Genomic DNA, 19,316 nt, shown 5'->3' with positions numbered 1-19,316 from the left:
CCATGCTTATCTATCATAGTGATTGTATACTCTGACTGAGTTTGCACTTCCAACACACCGACTGAGTAAAGAATAGCATAGTGAACTGCGTTCGAGGGGAAGAAGAAAGATCCAATGCACCATGTGTATTCCTCCTATCTAAATCAGATGACCAAAGACCCAAAACCTCAGGATATCATTACCAATCCCTACCCGACCATTACTCCCATAACAAAGAGGCTCAAGCAATCACACTGCTCAGGTATTTGCACGCATCTCCCTTATGAGCCCACCGCATGCGCAAACACCTTCGCCGCCAGGTCACTCAACAGCCTCGCCTTATCCGCCTGCGGCAACTCCTGGAACACCGAATACACACTTTTGCCCTTCGCGTCTCGAATTGCCCCCAGCCTATTGCCAGCCACAGCGCCAGCAACCATGCCCGGGAAGTTCGCCACTATAAACCCCATAGTCCCTCCACTCAGCCCACCAATAACGCTCCAGAACTTGCCCGTTGGGCTCGCCTGATCTCCCTCCGCCATACCTTCCTCCCTCAGCATCTCCTCGAACATGCCGCCGAACTGCTCGTTCGAGAAGCGGTTGTGGCTTTCCTCGTTGTCGCCGGCAGGTGCGCTGCCGAAGCCGAAAGCGGACCAAGGGAAGCCGCCGCCGGCGGTGTTGGCGCGTGGGACTTCTTCTTCATATTCGGAGTCGGGGGTGGCGGTTGTGCCTGTGAAGTTGAAGTTGTAGCTACGCGCGGCGTCGTACTCGCGGCGGCGGGTTGGGTCTGAGAGCGTATAGTAGGCGTCGTTTATCTGTTGGAATTTCTTGGTGCGGGCGGTGCGCTCTGGGGAGTCGGAGGGGACGCGGTCGGGGTGGTGTTTTAGAGCGGCTCTGGAGGTGGGTTAGGCTGAGCACGTAGAGGAAGTACCTGTTGGAGCGCATACTTCTTGTAGGCATCGCGAATTTGTTGCTGGGATGCTTTGGAGTCAATTTCGAGAGTGGCATCTAGTAAGCATGAGTGTCTGTACGTATTACTGGGGAGTTGGGAGCTTACAGTAGTCTACTGATGGAGCTGCGAAAGTCAGCCTGGAGCTCGTCAAGGTGTGATGGCAGGATGCTTACTAGACATGATGAGGTATCTAGGAGTTTTTAGGGCGCAGAGAGAAGACGAAAGGACGGGGACCTAGTATGGTAAGGGATATCTGGCCAAAGCTGGTAGGTAAGTAGAGCGCTCCAAGGGCGCGAAGTGTGGTTTGTCTACTAAAGTTCGGGAGATGACGTAGCTGTCCGCTTCTGGACCTGGATCGGGTTTCAGCCACTGTGGCTCGTCATCCGACACATGAGAGACCCTTCACCTGGGCATTTGCACACCACTCGAACCTGTCAATTAGTGCATTTAGGTGGTAGAGAATATAGGTCAAGCCTGAAACCGTGAAGCTCTATGGACACCCTGCTTGGTGGGCGGACATCGACACATAGGGCGCACCAGTCCCAGCGACGTAGGGAGGTAGAATTCGAGCTTTAAGCAAATGCATTCCCAAAAGTAGCACCCTGAGCACCATCGGTGCACCTGCATATGAAAACCTAAAACCACCCTGCGCGCCAATGTACCCGGCGCAATGCTCAATAACCTCCAGCACCATCCAAAGAAACAACAGAAACCAAGCATTAAAAGATGTTATGCAAGGAATAACACAAGAACCGAAAGTAATAGAAGCCTCCCAGACATGACATGAATTACAAGAGCATGGATAGTGGTGAGCATTAATACTTCCTCCGGCTACGCCCGCTTCTCCTCCGTCGCTCGCTATCCTTGTTGCTTCCACCACTCGACCCTTCTTTTGTAGACGTCTTGACGGTTTGCACCTTGTAACTTTTGTCGTCAGCTTGAGGTACGACATCGACTAGAATGGCGCCTTGGCCGTCCTCTTCATCACTCACCTCAGCCCTTGACCCAGAGGCCCGCTGAACAAGTGCAGGATCAGAGTGGCTACCTTGAGCACTCAACATGGGCGCAGCTGCGCGCTGATCCGGGACCGGAACGCGGCGCGGCATTGTCATGTAATTGCTCCCGGCAGGCCCTGAGACTACTCTCCGAGCGAACTGGGGTTGAGATGATGAGGGCTGAGATGTAGCAACCTGACCTGCTACTTGGTAATGATAGGGCTCCGCAGTGTAGTGCTTGTACTCGGTAACAGGGAAGGGAACAAGCCTCGCTGTCTGCTGGACAGACGACCGACGAGCAGTGCCATCGGCAAGTTGAGAATCAATACTATCCTGCGTAGATTGGCGCGACGAGGAGGAAGCAGGACGCCCCGAATGCGGTGGAGTTGGGTCCCGCGATCTTTGAGGTGATCCCGACGGGAACGCTCCTGGTACATCTCGGGGTGGGCTGACTCGCGGAGGGGTCTGCGCTTGTCGCAATCCTCTTCCCAGATCTCCGGTATTGTTGCCGCCGCTCACTGGGACTCTGTCGCTGCTGATGGAGGCAGAGCGAGAGCTTTGCCTTGAGGGCGACCCAGAAGGGCGGACGGGGTGATCTCGAGGCATACGACCTTGATAGGCGTTGATTGGAGCATATACCGGCTGACCATTTGGCCCTGGCACAATGAAGACAGGCGGAGGTTGTTGGCTGGTCGTGTTCGATGCATTCGAGGTGGCCCGTGTACGGCTGCGGGATTTCTCCTTCTTTGGACGGGATCCGAAAATGGATGTCCGTCGCTGACTCTTCTTTGACCGTGTGCTGCTCGAACCCGATGCGGCAGCGTTGCCTGATGTAGTAACCCCCGCGGTACTAACGTTACCGTTGAGAACAGGTGCGCTTACAGGCCTGGCTCTGGGTACTTGCGGGCGCGCTGCAGGCACCCTTGGGCGCCCCAAAAGCCTTGCTTGGTATGCATCAAGCTCTTCTGGAGTGATCTGTACATCGGACTCGCCAGTCGCCCTGGCTAGTCGAATCTTGTCTAATACGCGTTGAAAGAGAAGTTCCTCGTATTCGGCCGCGGACATGGTAACATCGCCCGCGTCGTCATAGTAGCCTTCGTCTTCCAGATATCCATAGTCCTCCCCATAAGCCAGCGCGTCCAATTCTTGTGCTCTCCTCTCCCATGCTCTTATATCCATGTCATTGAAATAAAGCTCATCCGGATTGAAATATTGCTTGCTGATGGAAACCCTTTGATGAGCCGGATCTGACATAACGCCATTCTTCTCGTCATCGCTGTCCACTTCTTGAAATCTATACACGTCCTCCACCTCCTGCAAATATCTCCCTACATCTGCCCCTCGTCCCCCTGGCGGTCTTCCCCATGGGGGCATAGTGTAAGGAGCTCGCGGCCGACCACCTAGACCGCCTCCTCGGAAAAAGCTGACTCGATTGGTTTGTCCATGAATGCGGCATGGCCCAGAATAGTGACGCCCGAGGCTCCGATGAGCCAAAGAACGGTGGCGAAGGGAGAAGCCCAGAAGCCGAGTGGGATAGCGATGACAAGCAGCGTGGTGTAGAGCTGGGAGGTGGTGGCGCGCCAGCTGCCGAGCTCAAGGTCGTTGCCTTGGAGCTTGCCAATACCGTACATGCCGCCAACCACGAGGCAGATGACGAAGAGCAGCATCATGTTGGTGAGCAGGCTGTAGATGCTGAGCATGACAAAGACAGCCGCATAGTTGCTCGAGAAGTAGCCCAAGTTGTAGTTGATCCTGCTCTGCACTTCGCTGAAATTGGCGGGCTTCGAGAGGCGCTTCACATCGAGGAACTCGGAAATGGGGCGCAGGTTCGCGAAGCGCGAGGAGAGCGACTGCGACCGCAGGCCATCGAAGCGCCCGGAGAATCTGGACGTCAGGGCGTCCAGAGGAATGCTCAGTCGTGACATGATTGGGAAGAAGTGCGAGGTGGGAGGAGGCGCTGGCTGAGGGTCGTCGAGATCGAGCAGGTTCTGCTGCTGGGCTTCGAGGTCTGAATTAGGGGCCATTGTTAGCTATCGTGCTGAATGCCGGGGTGGAGTCTGGGGAAATGTGGCCTGTTGAACGAGGAAAAGATGGCAATATTTAAGTAAAATGGGTGCCTTACAGGTGTGGTGAAGAGTCGCAAGAATACGGTGTCGCTGACGCGTCTGGCGAGAATACGGACGTAGGGGAGGGCGTTGCGAGGAACAGTACGTGTGCAGCTGGAGGCTGAGGAGAGCAGAGGTAATCTTTTGAATAAGGTGGCCCCTGCTGCGACTGCCGCACCTGCAAGATCCCCTTACTAAAATAGAAAGAGGGCTAGCGGGAAGCCCGATCACATGCTGGGCTCCGCATTCCGCATCGGCGCATCCAAGGGTGCTTCAGGCCACGGAAGCAGCATCGCTCGCGCAAAAGGACAGATCGTGAAGGAGGACCGAGAGGGCGACTGCGGGCATCTTGCGCTCTCTATACCTGCTCGCCTGGCGGCACGCTACCCGTCGACGGCGGCCGGGCGCGCTGATTGGGCCACGTTAAGTGTCACGATTTGGTGCACTGCGGACGCACAAAGTGCTGCAGCAGACCCGTCCCTATCATCCGCAGCCACACGATCCCCGACCAGCACCGCATCGACTCCACCAGGCACCACCACGACTCCGACTCCGCCATGAAGCGCCAGACGCTGCTCGCCCTGGTGCTCTGCTTGTTTGCCGCGCTTGCTGCAGCATGGACAAAAGAGGGTGCGCAACTTCCGCTTCCAATTGCATCCAATTTTCTGCTTTCGGAATTCCGCATTTTTCTTCCCACGCTGCATGCTCCCCACATGGATGCGTTCAGCTAGAGCTGCAGACTGACCGGCATTTTCTTTGTAGACCATGAAATCTTCCGGCTACGCGACGAAGTAATCGCTCACGATGGCGCAAACGTTACCTTCTACGACCTGCTCGGCGTCAAGCCCACGGCGTCGCAAGACCAATTGAACAAGGCCTACCGCAAGAAGTCGCGCCAGATCCACCCCGACAAAGCCCGCCAGAACTTCATCTCGACCTATGCGCTCAGGCACAAGAAGAAGGGAAAGACGCCTGGCGTCAAGGTCAGCAAGCAGCCGTCGAAGCGCGAAATCGATGCGCACATGAAGGATGTGACGGCCGCATACCAGCGATTGTCCGTCGTTGCGAACATCTTGAAGGGGCCGGAGCGCGAGAGATACGACCACTTCTTGAAGAACGGGTTCCCGAAGTGGAAGGGCACTGGATACTACTATGCGCGTTTCCGTCCGGGTCTAGGTTCGGTGCTGCTCGGTCTCCTGGTAGTTATGGGCGGCGGCATGCATTACTTTGCCTTGCTCATGGGCTGGAAGCGGCGCCGCGAGTTTGTAGAGAGGTACATCCGGCATGCACGCAGAACTGCCTGGGGTGACGACACCGGCATCCAGGGCATTCCCGGGGTCGACGCCCCACCAGCTCCGGTCATCAACAACCAGGAATGGGAAGAGACTCCGGACGAGAATGCCCCAAGAAACCGCCGCGAGAAGCGCATGATGGAGAAGGAGAACCGCAAGGATAAGAAAGCTCAGGCCGCAAAGAAAGCACGGAGCTCTGGCGTAAGCACGCCTGTTGAGGCACAAATCACGTCAGGTCCGCAGGGCGCGAAGAAGCGAATCGTAGCGGAGAATGGCAAGGTTCTCGTTGTGGACTCGTCAGGCAATGTCTTTTTGGAAGAGGAGACCGAGGACGGCGTGAAGCAGGAGTTCTTGCTCGACGTAAGTTATCTCTGCCAGACTATCCTATACAGGCTAACAACAAACAGCCCGATGAGGAGCCCAAGCCGACCATCTACGACACCCTTCTATTCAAACTACCCAAGTTCTTCTACCGCCAGTCTGTCGGTCGTGTTCTCGGTGACACTCAAGCCGTCGAAGAACCGCTTCTCGAAACTTCAGACCTTCCCGAAGATGAAGCCGCGCTACAATCCGCTACCGCACAAAACGTGAACGGAGAGACGAGGAAGCGTAAGGCAAGAGCTAAGGGCCAGAGGTAGTTCTCCTTGACAGCATTGGGTGCGGGCGTTTAAAAGCACATGGATTAGCATTGTCCACAGGCATACTGGATAGAAAAGTTACAAGTCAACGCTCTTTGGCGGGTTAGTATATGATAGCATCTAGAAAGACGCTCAATCAAGGCATTGGAACCACCGCCGACGGACTGCTCTGAAGACATCGTGGCAAAGCCCTGAGATCTTGATTCGCGACTATCGCGCACAGCTTGCGCAAATATGGTATTCTCTGAATGTCGGCACCTCCGTCATATGCATTATAACTGTCCACATATACGTGTCCATGGAGGGAGCTCACGATGCTTCCTCAACTTCAGCCGTAGCAGGCCCTTTATCCTGCCGTATCGTGCTAGTGGGAACCTCACTCTGATCGCCAGGTTTTCGAAATACTGCTTGCATCCAGCAACGGTACATTTTCAGTCTCCGTTGCCGGTTGACAAGCATTCGTCTGTCGACCCCGAAGTGCACCACCTCGAACGCTGGGCGTGGTTCAAGCACTCCGTTCGAGCCGTCGAGGTTCAGCTCCTCTACTTTGTCTTCAATAGATGTGTCGGCGGGCCCACTCGGCTGAGTCTCCTCGCTGGCTTCGGACTGGCGCTTCTGCCCTCCCCATATTTCCTCAAGCTGCTCCTTCTCGAAGAAGTACACCCGCGTCCCATCACCGCGGACGTAGAAGTTCTCCTCCATATACCTCCCCTTCTTAAACCTCACCTGCGCCAAATCACCTCGCCCGTAATCGCGGAACAGTACTTGACCACCCGGCTTCAGTACCCTCCAGACATTTCGTACCGCCTGGTCCCATTGCCGCGGATTTAGCGCTGAGAAGATAAATATCATCAGCACGACGTCTACGCTTCCCTCTTCTATCCCTGGCGGTAGTCCCGCATTCTCTGACTCCGGCGATGCGGCAACGTCCCACACGTCTGCCTGTATATATTGCGGGTCATACAGCTCATGACCACGGATTAGTTCGACCGCCTTCTTCGAAAAATCACACGCGTGAATTTTCAACCCCTTATTCTGCCTCTTCTGTAATATTGGAAAAGCGCTGTTCCCCGCTCCCGCGCCCACCTCTAGCACTAACGCGGGAGCCGAATCCTCCTTCGTAACCTCATCTAGCACAGGGAATTCCTGCGCCAGCCACTTCCTATTCTTGAAGAAATTGGTCTTGTTGTTCTTGTAGAACATATTCCACCACTTCTCGGGGTTATCGTTGAAGCGCTTGCGGTCAAAGTCATTTACGGGATCTTGCCTTTGCTTTTCGTACTGCTGTTCGGAGAATTCGTGGTAGGTGGGGTCGACTTCGACGTGATCCCACGCGTTGAATTCGAAGATGTCGTCGCCTTCTTCCAGGTACCGTGAGCCGAATGCGAAGGGGTCACTGCGTTTTTGGTTGTTGGAGGGTGAGTGCGAGCGGTGGGCGGGTTGGCGGACGGGTGCGAAGGAGGCGGGAACCCCGTAGGCGTCGGATTCGGGATGCGGTTCTGGTGTCGGGGTGGGGAGGTCGGAGACAGGAGGTGTTGGTGCTGAGGAGGAGCGTGGAATTGGATCGACAGTTACGGCGAAGCGCATGTGCTCCATGGCTTTTGAGAGTTGCTGTTTCGGCTGCTGTTTGGTGGTTATGGAGTTGTTGGTTTGGAACCTGGGGTCCGCTGCTGGATCTGTGGCCGCCTCCATGTTGTAAAATACAAGCAGAGTCGACCCAGGAAATCCAATGTGGTGGTCGAGAAACGTCGATGTGGAGAAGAAGGGTCGGAGTCAAGGCCTCAAAAATTGGGTATCGATAAGTGAGTACGCCATACCTTATATACACTAGCCCACCCGCCCCTGGCAAGGTTCGCTAGAGCCGCAAAGCTTAGCTCCCGTCACCACGATCGCTTGAACTGCTGAGAGCTCCCTCTGCCATTCACTCTAAACCATGCCTCTAAGGTGACAGTTCCTCAATCGACACTCCGTCACGATTCCAGTTACACAAACGTATCCCTTCGACTCACGATGGCAACCCCGAAAACCGTCCGACCTCTCCTCCGCGGGCCCATATACATCAAACCTCCCAGCCTCTCACAACGGCGAACCTTCCTCCCAAATCCCTTCAGCTCCTCCATCAATCCGCTTAATTCATCGGCGCAACCACAAACACTCACCGCGAGACGAACACTGCCATATCCCTCCCATCCAATCTACTCCATCGTCTCCGACGTCTCCAGCTACTCGTCCTTCCTCCCATACTGCCAATCCTCCGCTGTCACGAAGTGGTCCACACCTGATCCTACATACCAACGGCGCTGGCCCTCGGAAGCTAGACTCATTGTTGGTTGGGGCAATCTCACAGAGTCGTTCACATCGCGCGTCTTCTGCGTCCCTGGAAGGATAGTGGAAAGCATCGGTGGGAGTACAGAGACGGAAATACCGAAGGGCGAGATATCACATCACTTGAATGATTCAGACAAGAGCGCAAAGGGAGCCAGCGACGGTCTAATGACCCATCTGCGGAGTCGCTGGACGATTGAGGCACTTGGGAAAGACAAGACGGAAGTTACTTTGGCCCTGGAATTTGTGTTTGCGAACCCGCTATACACGACGCTTAGCGCGGGCGCAGCGCCAAAGGTAGCGGACGCCATGATCAAGGCGTTCGAAGAGCGGGTGACATCGCTGTTGAATGGCAACCCGGCTATGGGGACGGCTTCATTGGGGGATCTAGAGGGGAGCAAAATAAAGAGGTAGCACGGGGTGATCTCGTTATCCTTAGCAATGCACTTCAGAGCGGCATATGAGCATGTGAGCATGTGAGCACGATATATCATAGCAAGGCGTTTGGTATGGAAGTTCTCACGGACTTAGATTCATCGTCTCTCATAGATAACAATAATAGAATCATAAACAGAGCTCTTTCAGTATCAAAGACCTGATATAGATATTTCAGGTATACATGCAAAGCAGAAGCACCCTGCAGGTCAGGCGCATCATTCATTAGGCACTGCCTCACGCATCTCCAGTATTCTCCTCTATATGATCCAACTGGGCAAAGTGACGTTCTTATTGCTGAGCAACCAATAGAGCACTGAGGCTCTTTAAAGCTGGCTAGTCTACTTCGCCAATTGCAATCTAGATCTTACTTGTAAGTTTCTAACTCTGTACAGGATTGCCGTTCATCCTATAGAAGCTCTAGCTCTTGCCTCGGTCTATTTGTGCTTCTCACTGACACTAGCTTTAGTGAACTCGAACCGCCAACTCAATGCATCCCTCGGCTGGAATGGTGCATGTAGGCCACGATTGATAAGGGGGAGTGCTACCTGCGAAAGGCCGTGCCCTCCGGAGCCGTAGTTAACTGGCTTCGGAACCTTGACATCCTCCCGAAACGTGAGCTGTCCTTCCCCTTGCCCCTGCACAACTGCCTCGCCGACTCGGAAGATCTCGTCCTTGAAAGCACTCAGAACTTGGTTGTATTTCGCCGTATCAAAAGGATTCTTGATATATACAAGCCCTCCTGAAATGACAACTTCGAGCTTGTCAAGCCGTAGGTTGCCGTGCTGCAAGCACGAGAGATCCACCTTCCACCCCAGGGGAGAATATCCGGAGGTGAGGAGTTTTGCAGGTATCCAAAGTCGAAGTCGGAGGTGCTTTAGGTCTTTGAAACTCCCGACAATGATGGCTAGTGCTCGATCGGCCGAGCGGTTCAGGCGATGTACAGAACGACTAGGGTGGATTTCAGGATCGGTGTCGCGCTTTTGGAGAGAACGTCCTTCGAATGTGAGCTTCTCTGCACCTGAAGGGCTCAGAAGTGAAGATTTTGATGACCCTTTATGCAACGCGGATCCAGGGAGAGGCCGGCCTATGACCCAGTGTTGAGCTTTGAGACGGAATTGGTCGAGACCTTCGTCCAGGATAATGTTGTTAGCCAGGAGCCAGTCAGGCAATCCTGAAACTTCCGTGTTCTTATCTGCTGCGTCGTCGTATTGGACTTCGAGTCGCATAGGATGATCACGGTGCCGGATATACTCCTCCTGAGCAGTATCGTTCTTGTACTGGGTGCGAAGCTCGTATTCACCGTCACCCTCCGAATTATCGTCGATGTTCTTTAGATAGAAGTCCTCGCATTCATCCGTGAAAGACTTGTCCAACCCCCTCCGGATATAGAAGCCGCTGTTTGTTTCTTGGGCACTCTTGAGGACGTATGTAGTGGCAATAAGTGGGCTCTGTCTCCAGAGGGCATCATAAACCAAGTTGCGCAGCTCGCGAGGCAAATCCATGAAGCGGAACGGAGTGACTCCGGGGTTCATCTTGACCAGCTTGAAGGGGCAAATGGGCTTGACAGGGCGAATGGGCTTGATGGGGTCGCTAACGTCTTCGTAGCTATTGCTTCGAGTCGACTCCATCGTGTCCGAGTTAAGTGTGTCCATTGTCAACCGTTGATTTGCGTTCAATCGGCGTTATGATAATGGCAGTTGTAGTGGGACTGCTGTTTGTTGCGACCTAGGGGTCTGCTGCAGTACTTTTGTAACTGGAGCGTTGCAGCTAGGGTCCACATTTCGGGGTCACCAAAGGTGAATCGCGTCTATTCCTCCTTAGTCGGTAGGTCTCTGGTGAATGCTCTCCTGACAGGCTGGTTTGGGGTTGTCACCGTTGAGGAAGTTAAAAGTATTCGCATTAGCACAGCGAGTTCTTACTCGAGGGAAGGACAGCTAAATAACTGATGAAGCGTATGCAGTGACAGCCGTACGCAAGCCGCATTTAAAGAATTGGTGAGGGAGGGTTTTACGGAAGTAACGAGGCGTGAACATCATGCTGGTATATGCTAGGCATGACGTAGACGGGTGCCGGTCAGGGAAGCGCGCGCTCGGGAATCGTTGAGCAAAAGAGGGAACCAGACCAGACTCAAGGGTGAGTGACGAATACCACAATTACGATGCAAAGCCATTCTCAAAATGCTGAGCTCGATGGTCCAGCCATCAGCATCACCCCGAAAACCTCACTCATTCTCACAACCCCTTCCTGCATAGTATGTACCCCCGAATTTAGTCCGCTAGGAGAAAGGTCTCGCTCATAGCAAGCGGTTCTGAAATCAGGTGCTCTGGTGCCTCTACCCAAGTCTCGCCTCTCGGCTCACTGGGTTAAGACAAGAACCAGATCGCTCTCGCGCAAAACCCCCCAAAAAGGGCCAGACCATGCAAGCCATGGAAGTGCGAGGCAAAATTGCACGTCTGGGGATCTGTTCGACTGCGCTAGGGACGAAGAGAAGTCGAAGAGAACGGGGCGGGCGCTTTATACGTGGTGAGAGGGTCGGAAAATTGTCGGGCCGAAGCGAGGTGAAAGAGGAAAGAGCAATACTGCGTCGGAGAGTTGGTAGGGGATGAGGGATAGTGGGAGGGAGAAGCGTAGCGAAGGAATTGAACACGTGATACGTGTGTGAGATGCTTCCTCATTTACCAAGGTTGCCTGCCTGCGCCAATGATGCTAGAGTTGGGTAGTGTACAAGCGATATACAAAATTACAAAGGCGTACAGGATCATACATACGAAGAACATTAGGCCGCAGCAACTGCCTCCTCAGGCATTTGTTGCGCCATCTTCTCGATCTTCTCGGCCATGCCCAAGTCGCGGATCTCCCAACCGTTGGTTGCGCTCACCCAATCTCTCTTCTCGCCCAAAATAGCAACGCTGCTTTCCGAAGCGCGCTGAACCAGGAACTTGTCCGCAATGTCCTGGACTTGCTCTGCGGTGACGTCTAGCAAGCGTTCTCTCCTCGTCTGGAGCATGTCGTCTGTTATACCAGACAAGAACAGCCTCATGCCTTCCTGACTGACGCTTTGCGGGGCGTCATAGCCTTGGAAGACGCTAAGCTTAGCCTCTTCGAGGTCCCGGGCTGTCCACTTGTGGTCTTGAGCCCATTGACCAGCCTCAACCATAATCTTCATGGTATTCTGAGGGTTTGGATCGCGGTAGCTGTACATACCGAACAGCCCACCAAGAGCGCGAGAGTATGCTCCGCCTCCGTACGCACCGCCCTTTTCTCGGATCTCGTGATGAAGGTGCTTGTGCGTCAACAGCTGGGCTAGGATCTCCAGAGGAGCGCCCGAGGCATCGACGTATGGGACCGTCGGAACAGCCCTTGCAGAGTAGTAGACCTGGTACGGCAACGGGAAGAAGGACTTTGAGTTGCGGGGATATTGGCTTTGCGGGGAAGTTGCTAGACCAGCTACCTTCTTTGGTAGGCTGTCAAGAAAGCGGCGCAGTGCTTCCTGGTTCGGCGTAGAGCTTTCATGTCCGCAGTTGAGGGCGACGCGAAGCTGACTGCTGTTCGCGATGGCAAAAGACTGGATAGTCTTCAGTTTCTGAATGACATCGCTCAGTGACTCTGAGGAAGTACGCGATGCAAGGCGTGTTGTAAGCCTGACTTGGGACAGGCCTCCAGTTTGCTCGTTCAGCCTGCCAACCGGTGTTAGGCCGGCCTCCGCAAATGTGCGGGCAAAAGCGTGTCCAGATTCGGCTATGGAATTGATGGCGCCACTTGCTGAACTTTGCAGCAGCTCTCGAATGTTTTTCTCAGCTTCGGGGCCATCGAAGTTGGTCTCCATGATGACCATCCTAAGAAGCTCGTACATATCCGGTATGTTTCGATCCAGAGCGTAGCCCGTAAAAGAAAGACCCTCTTCGAACGAGCTGATGGAGAGGGGGGAAGGCGACGCGTGATAACCGACTGAGATACCGCCTGTCTTGAGCTTGATGAGTTCTTCGAGTTGTTCCATAGTCTTGTTCCGAGTGCCGAGGCGCATTACGGCACTCGTGAACAGCGGGATCATCTCTCTTAATTCGTCGGGTAGATCCTGGAGCCTGTGAATAGCGCGAAAGTAGGTCAAGCCATTTGTAGGAGCCTCCCGCCATTGAAGGCTCACATCTCCGATGTCGCTGTGGCGAAGGGGTTTCCTCTCCTTCTCTCGCGGGATGTCTTTGACATGGACAGTAGGCAAACAGCTTAAGTCTTGGTTTCTTGCCTTCTCTTGCACCTCCAGAAGCTCAAGCTCTCGTTGCTCCAAGTACTTTTGCGCCTCCTGTTCACTTGGGAACTGTTTGGTTGTCTCTAGAATCTTCTCTGCTAGTCGCTTGTTCTCTTCATCCGTCAATTCCTGACTAAAAGTCTCGGATGGCGTCATCGTAAACGTCAACGTCTTGTCGTTTAGGAGGTATTTGTCCAGCAGACTTTCTAGGTAACCGCCTTTGGCGTATCTTTCTTGGAAGGCGTCCACGGTGTCCTGCCATGCGAGCGCATCCATCGGATCCACGCCGTTGAACCAACCGGGCTTTAGTCTCTGCATAATGTTCATCCCGAAATGCGCGGTCTTGTGCTTCAGCGAGAGCTCTAGTTGGTGGAGGATACCGTCGACCTTGATCTTGTCGAAGCCGTTCTGACGAGCTTCGAGGAACGTCTTAGCAATTGCCTCTCGGACCTTCGGCACGTCCTCTTCCCTGACTGCATTCAGGCCGACCGAGAATACTCCTCGCTTCCCAGCGCTATCATAACCAGTGTTTGGGCTAAAGTCCGCGCCTAGTCCAGATTCGATGAGGTTTCGGTATAGTGGCGAACCATATCCGTCCATTAGAAGATTACTCAAGACGCCAAGGGAAAAGTTCTCGACGATGTCTGCTGTGTCGCCCATCAACCAGGTGACGGAGGTTTTGTATTGCCTATCCGGAGGAACAAGGGGATCCAAGGGACCTGGAACCGTGATGTGCTTGGGCTCATCTAGTTCGATTGGTCCCTTGATGTCGTGGTCGACGCAAATCTTGTCGAAGCGGCTCAAGCGAGCATCGATCTCTTTTAGATGCTCGCTCAATGGCATGTTTCCGTATGTCAAGAGCTTCGCATTGCTGGGATGGTAGTGGTCGCCATGGAATTTCCTCAGTTGCTCCCAAGTAAGGTCCGTAATTTTCTGGGGATCGCCTCCGGAGTTGTTGATCGCCGGGAACATGTGGTCCTGAAACCTGATGTAGAAGAGGTAGCTTGCGTCCGACATCTGGCCCTTCATCTCGTTGTAGACCACACCTTTGAAGACCAGTCGCTTCGCATCTTCTCCGCCTTCCGCTTGCACAGCCAAAGGATTCGCCGGTCCTATCCTCCATCCCTCTTGCGTGAAATCCTCGGCTTTCAGCAAAGGATGCAGCGTCGCGTCGAGGTATACGGACATGAGGTTCTTGAAGTCTTGCGCATTCGTAGTAGCGAACGGGTAGGTTGTGTGGTCCGACGAGGTAAACGCATTCATGAAGTTGGAGAGGGACCGCGGGAGCATCTTGAAGAATGGGTCGCGAACGGGATACCTAGACGCTATGAGCCGCCGCTCAAACGGCAGGATGGGAAGAACTTACTTCTCGCTGCCGCATAGCGTTGTGTGCTCCAAAATGTGCGGCACTCCGGTGTCATCTGGTGGATTGGTCTTGAATCCAATGGAGAAGACATTATTCGTGTCGTCCCGCGCAATATGGATATAGTCGGCGCCGGTCTTGTCGTGCTGGAGTTGCAGCGCGGTCAGCTCGAGCTCCGGAACCTGCTTGATGCGCTTGAGAGTGAAGCCATGGAGTTGCTCCCCAGGTTTGGGGAAGCTTGACAGATCGGTAATCGCGGCGTATCCTCTGCGGAAGACATTTCGTGATGGTATATGGTTGAGAGGAGCACTCCGGGGATTCCGAAGCTGCCACCGAGCGGAGCGCAGCATGACTGGTACGGGAGAGGGAAGACGAAGGCAGCCGCAACACAGGTCGCAAAGATGGCGACGAAAATGTATTTAATGACGCCTGCTGCGCCGATTGGCCCGCCGAGGGGTGTCCAGTGGTGCCCGTGCTAGGCGCCATTAGTCATAATCGAGGATGCGAAGCATGCGGCGCCAGTGGCCAATGTTGCCTTGCGGAGCATATTCGTGCATATTCTGGTCATTGAAGCCTCGAAGACGTGTGTGTGTCGCATATTGGAGCTCGTGTGCGGCGGTGAGTGCCCAGCTGGCGTGCCGTCGTCCTTCCCAGCGTTGCCGACATTGACGACGCACCAGTCTCTGCGCACCTTCCAACGTTCCCAACACGCCATCTGCTGCCCACGCTTCACCACACGCTCTCCGTCCTAGTCTGAGCCGATCCTGCGCCGCTCCCCATACCAAGGAGCACTTCAGGACATCCATCAGTCGACCCGCCCGCGCCTGAAGCCCGTACCCCGATCTTCCGAGCGCAGCACCTCCGAAACATCAGCGAACGTACCCTCGACGACGGCTGCACCCTGGGATCTTGCCGCAGTCGCATTCGCGCAATATACCTATGTAAACCGGCGAACACGGACCTAGGTGCATTGCCCGCGCTGCGTTGGACGTCCTGGCACGCCCTGCAAGACGTCACGAGGGAGCCCAAAGCGCTTCGACGAGCAGAGCACATTCATGGCAACCGTTGCCCACCAGCACTACCCGGCCGCGACCCAGTCTCGACCGACTCCCCGTAGCATGGAAGGAAGCCGCAGTACATCTGCGTCGACTTCTGCATCCATGGCTCCCGCGCAGCACGCGCCCGCGCCCGCGAAGAAGGGCAAGGGGAAGAAAGCGACCGATCCTTCGGAGCAACAGAAGCAGATACAGGCAAAGATTGCGCAACTGGAGCAGGATGCTGCTGGGGACAAGGAGCAGGAGCTCGAAATCGGTGGGTTTGACCCCTTGGATCTGTGGAGGCGCCAAAGGTGGCATGCTGTTTGGAGTCGGACACACTTGCAGCTGGAATGCGTCGTCCCCGGCGCGCCGAGAATATAATTCCGGGAACAGAGCTGACTTTGGCCAATACAGAGCGCGAGGTAAAAAAGGCGAATCGGGAGCTCTCTTCGCTCCTCAACAATATGGACGGGCCCCTCACTCGACTGGAAGTGGTCCAGAAGCGGTACACCGAGCTCCTCGCAGATATGAAACGCACCGAACGCGAGCATCAGAAGGCAAAGAAGCGCGGCGACCAGCTCCAGAAAGAGAAGGATGCGCAAAGATCAGAGCTGAATAAGGTCACTACAATGAAGGATAAACTGGACAAGCTCTCCCGGGACTTCGCCAAGGAAAACAAAAAGCTGAAGGACGAACTCAACAAGCTTGAGACAAGCGAATCCGCAGCCAGGGAGGAGCTCCACCACCGCCTCGACAGAATGGTCGCGGACGTCGACAAATGCATTACTGTCCAGAACCAGCCGGAACCACAGAATCAGGCCGAAGTCGAGTTAGACGAGCTGTGAGTACCTAGCACTCCGTCCTCTTGCACATCCTTACGGGCCTGCAGGTTCCGTCAAAAGTTCAAATCATTTATCGACCAATACGAGCTGCGCGAGCTGCAGTTCCACTCCCTGCTCCGGACCAAGGAACTTGAAATACAGTACCAGATGGCCCGACTCGAACAACAGCGCAAACAGCAAGAGGCGGAATCATCCAAGTCTCACCAACTGACGAGACAAGTGTCTACCTTTTCGCAAACAGAAACAGAGCTCCGCACGCAGCTGAACATCTACGTCGAGAAGTTCAAGCAGGTACGGCTTCCGTGATGATAATGGATTAGCTAATAGCATCTTGGTTAATACTGACCAGATGCAGGTTGAAGAGACGTTAAACAATTCCAACGATCTGTTCCTCACGTTCCGCAAGGAAATGGAGGAGATGTCTAAGAAGACTAAGCGCCTTGAGAAGGAGAACCAGAACCTTCAGAGGAACAAGGAAGTCACCAACCGCAACATCGCCGAAATGGTCGAGGAACGGCAGAAGATGCAGGATGAGCTCGCTAGAAAGACCAAAGAGGTAGAAGACCAGCGCAAGAAGATCGCACGGTTGGAAACATTATGCCGAGGCATGCAAGCGCAGGGTCGCGGTCAGGTTCCCATGAACGAGCTGGAAGAGGATGAAGAGATAACGGAGAGTGAGTACGATTACGAAGACGAAGATGAAGAGGGTAGCGCCGACTATGACGACGACACTGAAGAGGATGCCCTAGAGCCAGTGACTGAACGCCGACCGTTTGGCCCCGTGCCTCCACCCCCACCGCCGCCACAGGACCTCGCGAATGCAAAGATCAATGGCCACAGGCAGGCAAATGGACAAGTCAATGGAGTAAAGCGCTTATAGTCTGATTGCTAGGTCGTCCCAATCCTTCTCTGAGGATCGCCGTATCGTTGGGCCCGCGGCGAGCCATGCTCTTCGAGAACTGTTTGCAGGCCGAGATCTATGGAGACGGAGGACCCTTTCCGCATCTGGAGTGTTCGCTCGAAGAGTGTGTGCATGATACGTCCTTTTAAATCTTCTAGGGAAGCCCCTGGAACGTTTCGAAAGGCTTGCTCGACTCGAGCGCGTGTATATTACTTCTGCAAGGCAATGACATCCGGCTATTATTATTCGTCTGATATCCACTTTTGAAAAGTCTACCCTCTTGATTCTTCATGGTTGTACTAGACGTTAACGCCGTCCTGATTCCAGCCTGGAAAGTAAGGCTGATGTCAGGTGATCCTAGTCGAGTCGACTTCGAACGAGAGCGAACCGAGGCTCGGTTTCTGTTCCCCACATCTCAGTCGGAGCCCTTGTTCGCGCAGGGCTGACTTGTGCCGCTATTTAACATCAACTTCGCCAGACTGGCCATGGCCTCCATTGGTGACTCCGTTCAGCTTCTGAGCCATTACCCGTCCTTCGCTCTTCATTTCTCCACCCGGCATAAGCTCAGATATCCTCCATAATGGCGCCGCCCGCTCTCCAGACGCCACTCTCCAAGCTGCTAGGGATCCGATATCCCATTATCCTGGCCGGCATGGCGCGCACATCAGGTGGGCCGCTTGCCGCAGCTGTATCGAATGCGGGCGGTCTCGGTGTTATCGGAGGACTGGGATACACACCGCAACAGCTCCAATCGATCATCGACGAACTGAAAGCCAATCTGGACGACAAGTCCCTCCCATTCGGCGTTGACCTCGCTCTTCCCCAAGTCGGCGGCTCAGCACGCAAAACGAACCACGATTACACTCACGGCCAATTGGACGAGCTCATCGAGGTTACGATCAAGAATGGCGCGAAGCTGTTTGTCAGCGCGGTCGGTGTACCGCCGGCTAGGACGATCAAGCGGCTCCATGAGGCCGGTATACTGATTATGAATATGGTTGGGCATCCCAAGCATGCGGTCAAGGCATTGGAGGCTGGCGTCGATATTGTGTGCGCGCAGGGCGGCGAAGGTGGCGGACATACTGGCGACATTGCGAATTCGATCCTCATTCCCTCGGTCGTAGACGTAGCACGGAGATATAAGAGCCCGTTGACAGGGGAGACGGCAATGGTGGTTGCGGCGGGAGGAATTTACAATGGTCGAAGTCTGGCGAGCAGCCTGATGCAGGGCGCCCAAGGCGTCTGGGTGGGCACGCGGTTCGTGGCTAGCACAGAGGCCGGGTGCTCACAGATGCACAAGGAGAACGTGGTGTCCGCTACGTTCTCTGATACTGACCGGACGCTGGTTGTCAGTGGACGGCCGCTGCGGGTCAAGCTGAACGACTATATCAAAGACTGGCACTCGCGGCTGGAGGAAATCAAGAAGCTGACTGAAAGCGGCGTTGTGCCGTTGGCAAAGGACATGGATGACGGGAAGGATGTCGATATCCCGTTCCTGATGGGACAGGTGTCTGGCGTTATTACAGAGATCAAGCCTGCGAAGCAGATCGTGGACGAAATGGTGCAGGGGGCGGTTGATATGTTGAAACTAGGCCAGACGTACCTTTCTGCACCGAGCAGCAAGCTGTAGGTAGATGGACTAAGTCCGCGTCTTTGCTGACGCTATTGCATTACTTTCATGTATGTCGCCCAGAAGAGTCATAGCATCTGGCGTCATCTCCGGGTACCACATATTTCGTGTAACCGGGGCCGAGTCACTGGGGCTGCATTCAAAAGTTTGCAATGCCAGAAGCAGAACAACGATTCTCGTGGTAATGTTCTACGGCGATTGCTTTGTAGCGTTTTCCGGGGGCAAATGTATAATGTAGCCTGTTAATTACTGCATTCAGTCTGGCAGGGTCATCATCGTGTGCTCACGGCGTTTGCGCACCAAGAATCCGAAAGCCTGGGAGGGATCGGCACTGGGATTCTTCGGGACGAAAGCTCTCCAACTCTCCCGTCAGGAGAGCCTCGCATATACTTCCCTCCGCGCGTGGCACGCATAGATGCCCCATATTCTTTCTCCGCGCCCTTTTCCCTTCTCCTCTCAGAGCTTACCCGTCTTTTCATTCTTCCTTATCAGCACAATTTGCGCGCGCTGCTAGCCCGTGGCTTGTGCGCGCCCCATCGCCTTGTCAACGAAAGGCCTCGCCAATAGGTTACA

General features: G+C 54.5%; 10 protein-coding genes across 10 annotated transcripts; 4 read left to right on the top strand and 6 right to left on the bottom strand.

Moving 5' to 3' along the window:
• Positions 1-46: 46 nt before the first annotated feature.
• On the bottom strand, positions 47-1,238 carry BU26DRAFT_448830 (DnaJ-domain-containing protein). The gene is made up of 4 exons (XM_033824694.1): positions 1,105-1,238; positions 1,037-1,054; positions 927-987; positions 47-873 (listed from the first exon to the last, which is right to left on the bottom strand). Exons 1-4 carry the CDS (start codon positions 1,109-1,111, stop codon positions 261-263), a joined length of 699 nt encoding a protein of 232 aa, XP_033690417.1. The 5' UTR covers positions 1,112-1,238; the 3' UTR covers positions 47-260.
• Positions 1,239-1,746: 508 nt separating this feature from the next.
• On the bottom strand, positions 1,747-3,300 carry BU26DRAFT_416027 (uncharacterized protein; the record flags this gene model as incomplete). Its single annotated transcript, XM_033823142.1, has 3 exons — positions 1,747-1,794; positions 1,882-2,391; positions 2,446-3,300. The coding sequence occupies 3 exons, from the start codon at positions 3,298-3,300 to the stop codon at positions 1,747-1,749; spliced, it is 1,413 nt and encodes a 470-aa protein (XP_033690416.1).
• On the bottom strand, positions 3,118-4,113 carry BU26DRAFT_155528 (prenylated rab acceptor PRA1). Its single transcript, XM_033820047.1, has 2 exons — positions 4,049-4,113; positions 3,118-3,934 (listed from the first exon to the last, which is right to left on the bottom strand). Exon 2 carries the CDS (start codon positions 3,849-3,851, stop codon positions 3,327-3,329), a length of 525 nt encoding a protein of 174 aa, XP_033690415.1. The 5' UTR covers positions 3,852-3,934; positions 4,049-4,113; the 3' UTR covers positions 3,118-3,326.
• A 112-nt stretch (positions 4,114-4,225) lies between these two features.
• Positions 4,226-6,163, top strand: BU26DRAFT_448821 (uncharacterized protein). Its single transcript, XM_033824693.1, has 3 exons — positions 4,226-4,661; positions 4,794-5,683; positions 5,731-6,163. Exons 1-3 carry the CDS (start codon positions 4,589-4,591, stop codon positions 5,959-5,961), a joined length of 1,194 nt encoding a protein of 397 aa, XP_033690414.1. The 5' UTR covers positions 4,226-4,588; the 3' UTR covers positions 5,962-6,163.
• BU26DRAFT_515117 (methyltransferase) lies at positions 6,145-7,723 on the bottom strand. Its single transcript, XM_033827989.1, has one exon. It carries the CDS (start codon positions 7,651-7,653, stop codon positions 6,271-6,273), a length of 1,383 nt encoding a protein of 460 aa, XP_033690413.1. The 5' UTR covers positions 7,654-7,723; the 3' UTR covers positions 6,145-6,270.
• A 126-nt stretch (positions 7,724-7,849) lies between these two features.
• BU26DRAFT_515116 (uncharacterized protein) lies at positions 7,850-8,885 on the top strand. Its single transcript, XM_033827988.1, has one exon. The coding sequence runs from the start codon at positions 7,972-7,974 to the stop codon at positions 8,698-8,700; it is 729 nt and encodes a 242-aa protein (XP_033690412.1). The 5' UTR covers positions 7,850-7,971; the 3' UTR covers positions 8,701-8,885.
• A 273-nt stretch (positions 8,886-9,158) lies between these two features.
• BU26DRAFT_500977 (uncharacterized protein) lies at positions 9,159-10,376 on the bottom strand (the record flags this gene model as incomplete). The annotated part of the gene is made up of 1 exon (XM_033826541.1): positions 9,159-10,376. One exon carries the CDS (start codon positions 10,374-10,376, stop codon positions 9,159-9,161), a length of 1,218 nt encoding a protein of 405 aa, XP_033690411.1.
• Positions 10,377-11,415: 1,039 nt separating this feature from the next.
• BU26DRAFT_155462 (uncharacterized protein) lies at positions 11,416-14,857 on the bottom strand. Its single transcript, XM_033820046.1, has 2 exons — positions 14,337-14,857; positions 11,416-14,288 (listed from the first exon to the last, which is right to left on the bottom strand). The coding sequence occupies exons 1-2, from the start codon at positions 14,681-14,683 to the stop codon at positions 11,501-11,503; spliced, it is 3,135 nt and encodes a 1,044-aa protein (XP_033690410.1). The 5' UTR covers positions 14,684-14,857; the 3' UTR covers positions 11,416-11,500.
• Positions 14,858-15,493: 636 nt separating this feature from the next.
• On the top strand, positions 15,494-17,537 carry BU26DRAFT_584144 (uncharacterized protein; the record flags this gene model as incomplete). Its single annotated transcript, XM_033834590.1, has 4 exons — positions 15,494-15,691; positions 15,766-16,211; positions 16,260-16,503; positions 16,568-17,537. 4 exons carry the CDS (start codon positions 15,494-15,496, stop codon positions 17,090-17,092), a joined length of 1,413 nt encoding a protein of 470 aa, XP_033690409.1. The 3' UTR covers positions 17,093-17,537.
• Positions 17,384-19,062, top strand: BU26DRAFT_155436 (2-nitropropane dioxygenase). The gene has a single exon (XM_033820045.1). The coding sequence runs from the start codon at positions 17,694-17,696 to the stop codon at positions 18,741-18,743; it is 1,050 nt and encodes a 349-aa protein (XP_033690408.1). The 5' UTR covers positions 17,384-17,693; the 3' UTR covers positions 18,744-19,062.
• The last annotated feature ends 254 nt before the right edge of the window (positions 19,063-19,316 follow it).

This window comes from Trematosphaeria pertusa, assembly GCF_010094035.1.
Source record: "Trematosphaeria pertusa strain CBS 122368 unplaced genomic scaffold BU26scaffold_2, whole genome shotgun sequence".
In the NCBI taxonomy this organism is placed as follows: Eukaryota; Fungi; Ascomycota; class Dothideomycetes; order Pleosporales; family Trematosphaeriaceae; genus Trematosphaeria; species Trematosphaeria pertusa.
This window is presented reverse-complemented; position numbering and strand designations above follow the sequence as displayed.